Source organism: Etheostoma spectabile, chromosome 6 (genome assembly GCF_008692095.1).
Source record: "Etheostoma spectabile isolate EspeVRDwgs_2016 chromosome 6, UIUC_Espe_1.0, whole genome shotgun sequence".
NCBI lineage: Eukaryota > Metazoa > Chordata > Actinopteri > Perciformes > Percidae > Etheostoma > Etheostoma spectabile.
In genome coordinates, this window is record NC_045738.1 from 5,413,761 (window position 1) to 5,424,315 (window position 10,555).

Here is a 10,555-nt window from a genome sequence, read left to right on the forward strand (position 1 = left end):
GGTCAATAACCCTCATTTATATAGAATTATACCTAATATTTGAGTTTAAAAAGCAGAAATTATGAATCATTTTGACTAATAGTTAAGATCAGAGGAACGTATAGATGAGTTTAGTCAGGAATGAAAGTGATCAATTGTATTTGCCAAGAGCGTTGTAAGGAATCCAATCTATTTTTGTGACCATTTGGTTAAAAAGAAACCCATATTTCAGATATTGACATTTTTTAAAGGGGTCAAATTTGACCTGAGGACAACAGGAGGGTTAATTATCCCAGGTCCAGAAAGCACTCAGCTTGATAACAAAGAAAAAGGCTCTGGAGAATGAATCCATGCAGAGACACAAACGTTCAGACTGTAGATCTCACTTTACAGTTATGAAAAAAGATGACAGGAATATTTTAATATCTAAAACACATTTTGACTAGTAGCCTACAAATGTAATTACGGATATCCAAAATTGGCGTTATGACTAGTAAAAAAATCGATTTCAGATATCTACAGTTATAATTAGGACTAGAAACAATGCAATTGCAGATATGCACAAACGTATTGTGGATATCTTAGTAGATAGAACATAAAAAGGCATTCTTACACATATTAACATTTCTCCTATAGTCAAAATTGTAGAATCACTAGTCAGAATGGCAAAGAGATATCTGCAATGATCCGCAATTCTTAGCCTACTAGTAGAAATTGTAAAATATCTACTGCAACCCTAGCCAAAATGCAAAGGAATACATATCTGATATAGGCTATCTGGAATTAAAATTAGGATTAGTAACAATTGGACTGTAGCTATCTGAAATTGGAGTGTTTTCTTGAAAGAATTATATTGCAGATATCTAGAGTGTTGATTCTGGATAGGATGTTATTGTGGGTATCTGAAATGTTCTTTTTGACAACTAGGATCAATTGAATTACGGGTTTCTGCAGTAGCCTACATATTCAGTCTAGCTAATACATGTTAAAACGGCCACTTGCACGTTTTAAGGATTTAAAGATAGGCCTATCTAACATTTAGTTTTGACTATAACAAATAGCCTACCTTGAAATACAATTACAGTAAGATTTGTATTTGATATCTTTAATTAACGTTACCATTCCGACTAGTGAGAGACTATAATCTTGACTAAGAAAAGTGCAATTATGGATATCTAAATTGTGATTACAGATTCAGATACAGGTTACAGATTCAGATACAGGTTACAGATTCGATTAAATGTTAAAACCTAAAACATACATGAAGAGGTTAAAACGGCTTGCTATATACGTGCATACGTCAACATTCACCTGATGACGTACATTGGCTGACGGCAACAACAAAAAAGGGAAATGGTAGCTAACGTTACTACCGCAAGGAGCTTGAGCCGAAACTCGTCTGTTGGTGTTGGATATTTGATTGTAGGCTATTTAATAAAACCACAGGAGTACTAATATTTATAAATGGCTTTAATTTAACTAGCTACCGAAGATGGTAGTTAACCTTGAGTCTACTCGGGAACTGATTCATCTCGTAAAACAGTGCTAGCTAAAGAGAAGAATGCCTTTGCTGGTTCGCTAGTTAGCTAGCTAGCGTTAGCTTTCAGGATGTGCAGCTGAACGCTAACCGAACAGGCTAAATATCAACGTACAATGACTGCATCTTGAGAGTAAAGTCTCTCGAAAACGCGACGAGAAAGGAGTGTTTTGTATGTGCCTTTAGCTACCTCCGTAACAGTGTCAATACTGTTTACATGATGAAGAACTGCGAGTACCAGCAAATCGACCCGCGAGCGCTGTCGGTGTCGCCCTCGTCCGCACAGAACCACACCGAGAAGAAAGTGCAGCGGTCGCGGAGGAAATGGGAAGTGTTCCCGGGAAAGAACAGGTTTTTCTGCGATGGACGGATCATCCTGGCCAGACAGAGCGGTGTCCTTCCTCTGACACTGGGCCTTATTGTTATCACGTGTGGCCTTTTCTTTGCATTCGAGTGAGTAACTAGAAATGGCCTTTTGCATGATACTTTCCAGTGAGCCCTGAATGCAACATGAAAGGTCTTTTCTGATGTGCACATATGTTTCTTGTGTTATAGCTACAGTGTTTCTTGGCGATATACCTAGGGATTAAAAGGTGTTTTTAAATAGGACTGGAACAGACTTTTCGTTTTCTTTTACAGTTGCCCATTCCTGGTAGAGCATCTGACCGTCTTTATACCTGTGATTGGTGGGGTGCTTTGTGTGTTTGTGCTCATCTCCCTGCTGAGAACCAGCTTTACAGACCCAGGCATCTTACCTAGGGCCACCCCAGATGAAGCAGCAGACATAGAGAAGCAGATAGGTAAGACACACCCTGGAGTTGTGTACTTGCTGTGGGACAGATGGGGTAAAAGAGCTTTACCATATGGGGAATCTCTGAAGGACCTAAGCAGCTTACTATATCATGGCTGAAGAATACAAAAGCCTGACATAGCTTTATTTGTGTTTATATATTCCTCATTATACAATTTGAGTGCTTATTGGCTGAACTACTTTGATCAAATGTGCAAGTCTCATTAAATCTCTCCCCCTGTACATTTCTATTTCAAGATACCTCAGGATCCTCTACGTATCGCCCCCCTCCGCGAACCAAGGAGATCCTCATCAACCAGCAGGTGGTAAAGCTCAAATACTGCTTCACTTGTAAAATGTTCCGCCCTCCTCGGACCTCCCACTGCAGCCTGTGTGACAACTGTGTGGGTAAGAATGTGGTGGGAAGTTACCACTTATTCCAGCTGCACTAATTAAATTTAACAACTTAATATCATTGCCAAGAGGAACATACCATACTCTTTGGCTGGCAGGTTTCCATTAGTTTTCTTCCTGCAGCGCACCTTCCAGGGTTAATCCACTGATTTGTGTCTTGAATGTACAATGCTGAAATATAATAAAATCAAATAGATACTCCTAGAAAACCATACTCTTACCTTTTAGACATAAAGTGGGTGGCCTTAAAAGCATTTAGTCGTCATTTGGCATGACAGAGTAAACTGGTCTTAGCTTGAGACTTCAGAGAGCCTCTTTTATTCTTATTATACAGCCTTAAAAGGTCTGTCCTGTTAATGGATAGGTTCAATTTTTTGGGGGATATATTCCTCACCTGTATGGATGTATTTGTATGTAATTGTGTATCGTTTGTGCGTGCTGTAAAGATTTCTCTATGTTGGCTGTTAAAAGACCTCTTCCTAACCTGCTTCCAATGAACAAATGCAAGACAAAATTCACAGACCTTGTTCAGTGCAAAAAAACTAAAGACAATATGATGCTTAATCAAACCCAGTATTTTTCTTACAAAATTTAAAGCAGTTTTAGTACAGAGTTCCATATTTGTGTTTCCACCAAAAGTGTTTACTTGCTGGCCTTTGGTGGAGGGATAATAACGCAGAGAATTTGGTATTTAAAGTCTGTACCTTTGGAATATGCCCACTTGACTAGTCTAACTCAGACACCTGAAGCCTCACTGGTATTATCATAGCTATACTTATAGTAATATAAAATATAGTAATAATATTAGCTATACTGTGGAATCTGTTTTTGCACAGAATGAGAACTGTGGATTTTGGCCTCTAATAGCTTACATTAGAATAGCATTAAGAAGGGATCTTTTTATGGGCCATTATGAACAGGAGGAACGATTACAGCAAGAACAATGGACACCTGACTGTTTGTGCACCTATTCTTTAACTGGAAAAGGGCAATCTTAATTTGATTAAATGGCCATATTAATTCCAGTTTAGGAGTGATTGTTTAGTTATAATTAATTTAATATAGGTTAGGTATTTAGCCCTACTACCATTATACTTTTCAAGTACTATATACATGCTTCTAATCTTAATGTATACTGCTTTTTCACCCTCAGAACGATTTGACCACCACTGCCCGTGGGTGGGGAACTGTGTGGGCAAACGCAATTACCGCTTTTTCTACAGCTTCATCATCTCTCTGTCTTTTCTGACATCTTTTATATTTGGCTGTGTCATCACGCACATTACCCTGCGTAAGTATTCTCTCAACATATAAAGGCACAAATGCACTCCGTAGTTGTGTGATGTCCCTGTCACGTTATCAAGAACCACTTTAAGATTTATTTTGTTTCTTTTCTATCCAGGTACTCAAGAAGGTAAAAACCTTGTCCAAGCCATTCAGGAGAGCCCGGCCAGATATCCTTTGTACATCCCAACTTTTCACACAATCAACCCGTTTATGAGATCTTTTCAAATTTGCGACTCTTTTGTGACAAGAAATAACACAAGTTGACTGTTGACAAGGCATTTCCTGCTGCTCCTCAGGCTAAGCCCACATCTAATAGGATCAGAGTGTTAGCATCAAGCAAAACAGTACTTTTAGGCAGATGGCTTTCCAGGACAGGGTTTGCTGCCTTATGATCTCATGAGATGTTAGTGGCTAGACAAGTATAGACTGCATGACTACAAAGTGGTTTGATTTGTTAATCACAGACAGGTTGTGAGTTAATTTCCACATGGTGTGCACGTTCATGCTTGTGTGTGTGTGTCTGACTGACTGAGACAGTACTATTTAGAGGTACTTGTAATTTACTGGAGTAATTCCATTTACTTTTACTTCTGATATTCTAATATTGCAAAAAACGAACTGCAGTGATATATAGTGGTTGTACGGCTGGGTAGTACATCGATATTTTATTGACATCCATATATGAGACTAGATATTGTCTTAAATTTTGTATATTGTAATATGGTAATATCCTAATATAGTGATATGGTGTTTTTTTTTATGGTTTTACAGGCTGCATTACTGTAAAGTGGTGTAATGCTCTGAATTGACCAGACTCTTCTAGCTGTTCTGTTATTTGCCTTTACCCACTTAGTTGCTATATCCAGATTATTGATGATTATTTATCTAAAATCTCATTGTGTACATTTTTTTTGTGAAAACACCAAAAGTCAACCCTACAATATCGACATTGATGTATCTGGTCCAAAATATTGTGATATTTGATTTTCTTCATATCGCCCAGCTCTAAGTGGTTGTGTGTTATTTGTAGTACGAGTTCTATGTGTATTATGTGAAGTTTGTTGATCTAGAAATGTTTGCAACTTATTGATTCTATGCTATGTCTTAATATTGACAATTTCATAACTAGTTTTATATCAATAATGCATGACATTGAGACATATGTTGTGCTTTGTGCAGAAAGAAAACATTCCACAGTCTGTTAGCTTGACAGATTTGCAGACACAGATTTTTATCATTAGCTTAAATTGCCATCCGTCTTAAATAATTATTGCTGATTGTGATAGTATCATGCCTTGACTTCTTCCTTGTGCACTGTGGTGGAGTTGGTGATTTGTTTCTTCTCCATCTGGTCTATTATGGGCCTCTCAGGCTTCCATACTTATTTAGTAGCCTCCAACCTCACAACAAATGAAGACGTAAGTACTCGTGCCTGTATATGGTATGATGCTGTTCAGTTCATGATTGTTAAAATTGACTTTACCCATTAACTGACAGCTTACTTTATGTATTCACTGTGCAGATAAAGGGCTCCTGGTCAAGTAAAAGGTGTGCAGAGGATTCTGGGAATCCGTACAGTTACAACAGTATTATAACCAACTGCTGTGCAACGTTATGTGGCCCCATGCCCCCAAGGTGAGTAATGACCCCATCCCATAAGCCAGTGTTTCTTAAATGGGGTACTTTAGAATACTGCAGGGGGTACATCCAATTTATTTTAAAATATGTGATGCATATTTAATAAAATAATTTTAATACAATAATGAATACATTTAGTGAAGATTCTAAACATTAGAAATGTAACATTCAAATGTGTTTTAGTTACAAGGCTGTTAAGTAAATCTATCACTGACATCGCTGTATTGTAGCTCTTTTATTTCTACCTGACCTGGTCAGGGGGTAGCTGGCTGAGGGGGAAAAAAATGAAAAATTTAAAGGGTGTACATTATTGAAAAGTTTGACAACCACTGCCATAAGCTGAGCCTCACACTGTTTTCATCAGTGAAAATGCGTCATGTACTTTGATAACAGTTACAGTGACTATACATGTACATTCTATGTTAGTGCGTTCTAACACAATCCTCTCTTCTCTAGTCTGATTGATAGAAGAGGTTTCCTGCCTTTTGATGAGGCAATCCCTGCTGCTTCAGCCTCGGAGATGGAGCTGCCTCGCTTCGCAGCCAAGAATGACGCACACATGGTAGGATGAACCAGCGTGTGGTCCCTCCCAAGTCCTGACTGTCCCATAGCTCCTGTGTTGTTGTTAGACACTATGTGCCTTCTCCACTCTGTGTCCGCTCCTTCATCCTCCAGACTTCTAGCCTCAGTCCAAGTAGAGTTGCCGGCATGCAGTACTTTGAATCTGTGCCCAGTGTTCTGAAAGTTGTGCATTTAATATGTATTGTTTAATTGTGAATGGACTTTTGGGTAGTCTCTGATTGGACTTGAACAACATTACTAGGGCTCAGCTTACGATGGCTTGGAACTGACGCACAATACAAAGCCAAATATCCACAGTAGAAATAACTAAGCTAGCTCAATTCATACAACTGAAGAGTATCACCATGCAGCATGCTGAAATAACAATGCTGTGTCACTTGTTTGAGCTTGAGAACAGTTTGGCATCACTGAGTAGTTAAAAATGCGAGTTTTAAGAGTTTTTACAGCCAGAAATGTAACCATTTGTTCAGGTAATTAAGTTGCTGAGTCACCCTGCTTTGGAGATATATATATATATATATATATATATATATATATATATATATATATATATATATATATATATATATATACATACACACACACACACACACACACACACACACACACACACACACACACACACACACACACACCAGTCAAAAGTTTGGGGTCACTTAGAAGTTTCCATTGTAGACAGAATACCAGCTGAGATCAGTTCCATTGCTTTTTTTTTAACCATGGCAGCAGTTTTCAGATTACATTATGTGCTTACGTAATTGCAAAAGGGTTCTCCAATATTTTTCTAGTTAGTTTTCTAAAAAGATATCAGATTAGTAAACCGAATGTAACTTTGGAAGATTGGAGGAATGGTTATTGATAATGGGGAATGTAGATATTGCATTAAAGATCAGCCACCCACCCAGATCAGCTGGTGTTCTGTCTATAATGGATTGGGATGCGTGCGTGCGTGCGTGCGTGCGTGTGCGCGTGCGCGTGTGTGTGTGTGTGTGTGTGTGTATTGTTGCACCTTTTTGATATTTGACTTGTTTATTCATGTTTGCTTACACTTTCAATTCTACATGTTGCTGTACGGTACTACTGGGTTTGCTTGTATGTTGTTGTGAAGGTGTATTTAGACAAAGGACTTAATTTCAGCTTTTTACTATAACATGCAGATGGTTTTAGATCCTATTTTGTATTGAATTTATCAGCACTTTATCACAGTTCATTTTTCATTCAATGAGGTCAGCATGTCAAAGGTCTTAGATATATTATTAGCTATATTGCTTTAATTTACTGAATCCACTTTTACTTCCATTTTTTACATACATATTTTATTTACCTAAGTGTTACCTTTTTATGTGTTTAAATAAACATTATTTTTGTATTTTGAGATTTTGGTCTCTGTTTTGAATTTACTTTGCCTCTTCATTTTCTTTAAAGTCTCCATGTTGCTGAATGCAGTTTTTATGATGTTTTGGGAAAAGTTGTATTTTCTGAGTTTTTTTTTTCTTCTTTTTTTCAGTAGATAATGATACGTATGGGTTTCATTAAGAACATTTGTTTGATATGCCTGTAACATCATTGCTAGAAGATCTGACACTCAGTGTTGTACTATATCCATTCCACCCTATTAGGAGGAGAACTGTCAGGATTTTGCTTTGTCCTGCACAGCCTGAAGGGCACTGCTGCATGTAGACGGTTGATGGTAAGAGTAGGGGTGAACAAATCACAACATCACTTGCCATTCACTGTTTTTTTTTCATAACAGTTTTTGAAATCTCTGTCATCTTATCAGTTATTTTTTTTCAAAGATATTTGTTGTTGTTTTGTTGCATAAACACAATTGGGGCAGACCTTGTGATTGTGTGGATGGGTGCACGGCCTCACTTGTGAATGGGCATGCTTCATTTTCGTCATATTAACATTCGCTCACTCACTCACTTGGTATGGGATGGAGGTCGTGTTTGAAGGTTAATGGACTTACTCTTTTCGTCTCTGTAGTGCGTCAGGCGTTATTGTGCATGCATGTGTTTCAAGCAAATACAAGTCTGCATAAACATAAACTTTATCTCCCTTTCTACTTTTATCAGAGCCAGAAGAAACTGAAAGAAGCAGCTTCTACACAGCATTTCTGTCTTTACCTGTGTTGCAGTGTCTGCATCTAACTCGCATCTTTCATGCTTCTCCATTGACTATGCTGCCATCAGTGCTATCATCTCTTTCACTGTGCTTGATTTAACTAATCATTTGAAACACTTTGCCAGAATGTTCTGTACGTGTTTGTGCTGCAGCTCAGCCTTTTACAACACAAACTGATGATGTGGCTCATTTTCCCTTTTCCTCTCCACACAGTGCACTCAGAGCACCAAGGATGTGTTGGAGAGGGTGGTTCACTCTTTCAACTTTCATGGCCTGTGCCCCCCTGGAACCCCGAAGACCACCCCTCTGGGCCTGGAGGTTTCCAGCATGGCAACACCCTCCACTGAACCTTCACCCTCCGGTGGCTGCTCAGGCCAGCACTCCCTCCAGCCTGTGGTCGCTCCTTGCCCCCCCTTCAGCAGAAGCAAAAGGAGAGACTCGCTGCACTCCATCAACCCAGCCTTCCGCCTGGCTTCTCCCTCCCCGCCGCTGAGCCGCACCACATTGATCTTAGACGATGCAACCGACGTGGGCTTCATCCCGGTACCCTGAGCACACCCAGTATCCAGAAGAGAGCAGGAGGAGTCATAGTGCTTTCAACGCCACTCTATATCACTGGCTACACAGGACCTTTTTCATAGTGGTGGTCAAGCTGTGTGTTGCTGTTTGGTATCTCAAGATGTCACTCTGATAAGTTGATTAAAGTGCTCGTATTATGCTCATTTTCAAGTTCATAATTGTATTTGGAGATTATGTCAGAATAGGTTTACACGGTTTAATAAAAATAAAAAACACACCATATTTTTGTTCTGCACAACACCTCTTTTCACCCTATGTGTTGAGCTCTCTGTTTTAGCTACAGCGTGAGGCATCACACTTCTGTGGCATCTTTGGGCTTTTTCCTTTTTGTAAACCTGTAACGTGCACAAAAAAAGATATATAACACAATAAAGGAACGGGAAAAAGCCAACAAGCATAATATGAGCACTTTAAGCATTACCTGGAGGGTTTTTATGTTCTGTGAGTTTTATCAACAGTGTCATACTATATGTATGTGTCCTTCAGGATGAAGGTAAATCTTAGTAATAATTGGAAGCACAAAATAGAGATATTTTTTTAACACCTTTTTACTAAGACACCCAGAACATGCCTCCACACCTTCCACAGAACCTCAAGCCATGCTCCACAGCGTTTAAGTTCCTGCTAATATATATTATGCAACCAAGTCTTCAAATCTGGGAATAATTACCGTATGAGTGTGGATGCAGGAAGTACAGAAAAAGATTTACTGAATTGGCATGCACTGAATAGTGAACCATTTCCGAGTTATCAACTCAAAAGTTGGCCTTATGTCATATCCCGTCACTTCCTGTCATCTAGATCTACATCATCCAGGTTCATCAGGTGGATCAGTTGGACAGGATACAGATTAATGAGCAATCAAAGTTTAAAGAAGGTGCAGTTTTTAATGTTTGCATATCAAGGTCTTTGCTGTATTTTGTAATTGGTTGTGCATGTCTTGTGTATCAGATGCTCTTATAGACTAAATGGCAAACAGCTTTTCTTTTTGTAAGGTGTATCACTTTAAGAGACTTTCACTGAAAGAGGATACTTGGAACAGGTAAAACTGAGTGAGTTTGTTCAGATATTGTTCATGTATAACTGGATACTGATGATGAAATAGCTCCTCCACATAGTTATAACACCATTTTGTTGCTTTATCTAATTTGTTGGATGTCAAAACAAAGTATTTAATATTCCGCAGAATCACATTTGCTGTTGCCCACCAAGACTTGGGTTGCAGTATTCTTCTCTGACGCACTGTCTCCTATTAATGCAATCTACTGGGATACTTTCAGCACGAGGGAGCATCCGTTTTTTCTTTGCCTCAGGCCACCTCGACCATACGTTGCCTGTCATGAGTGTGTTGGTGGTTACAACACAGTCTCGACGTATGGACTGTTTCACCAAGAGTAATGTTTCAGGAATGCGGATGAGTTCTCTTGTCTTGATCATTTTTGTGGCTGTGACTTTTTGCTCTTCTTACAGCATGACACCAAATCTGTGATGAAGGAGTCTAATAACAGTAACTAGCAGTGGGTAGTTTGTGCCACTAGGGGGCAGCGTGTGAATGAGGCTTACAGCCCGGTCAGAGGACAATTTAGTAACAGGAAAACCACTAGATGAAAGGCCTTTTGGTGTTT

At 38.9% G+C, this 10,555-nt stretch overlaps 1 protein-coding gene across 2 annotated transcripts; it reads left to right on the plus strand.

Moving 5' to 3' along the window:
- Positions 1 to 1,213: 1,213 nt before the first annotated feature.
- Positions 1,214 to 10,549, plus strand: zdhhc18a (zDHHC palmitoyltransferase 18a). Of its 2 annotated transcripts, none has more exons than XM_032518993.1 (10): positions 1,214 to 1,969; positions 2,156 to 2,316; positions 2,565 to 2,714; positions 3,874 to 4,011; positions 4,123 to 4,174; positions 5,323 to 5,425; positions 5,530 to 5,642; positions 6,102 to 6,207; positions 8,565 to 9,055; positions 9,346 to 10,549. In XM_032518993.1, exons 1-9 carry the CDS (start codon positions 1,734 to 1,736, stop codon positions 8,901 to 8,903), a joined length of 1,398 nt encoding a protein of 465 aa, XP_032374884.1. In that variant the 5' UTR covers positions 1,214 to 1,733; the 3' UTR covers positions 8,904 to 9,055; positions 9,346 to 10,549. The 2 variants fall into 2 exon arrangements, with proteins under 2 accessions (XP_032374884.1, XP_032374886.1); XM_032518995.1 differs by lacking the exon at positions 9,346 to 10,549 and adding an exon at positions 7,847 to 7,917 and having other exon boundaries at positions 8,565 to 8,808.
- Positions 10,550 to 10,555: the final 6 nt, after the last annotated feature.

Bases quoted from the DNA above. Each gene is read 5' to 3' on its own strand.
- zdhhc18a (XM_032518993.1), top strand. From the start codon at position 1,734: ATGATGAAGAACTGCGAGTACCAGCAAATCGACCCGCGAGCGCTGTCG. The intron at 2,317-2,564 runs GTAAGACACACC...TTCTATTTCAAG, and splicing joins AGACATAGAGAAGCAGATAG to ATACCTCAGGATCCTCTACG. The intron at 5,643-6,101 runs GTGAGTAATGAC...TCTCTTCTCTAG, and splicing joins TGTGGCCCCATGCCCCCAAG to TCTGATTGATAGAAGAGGTT.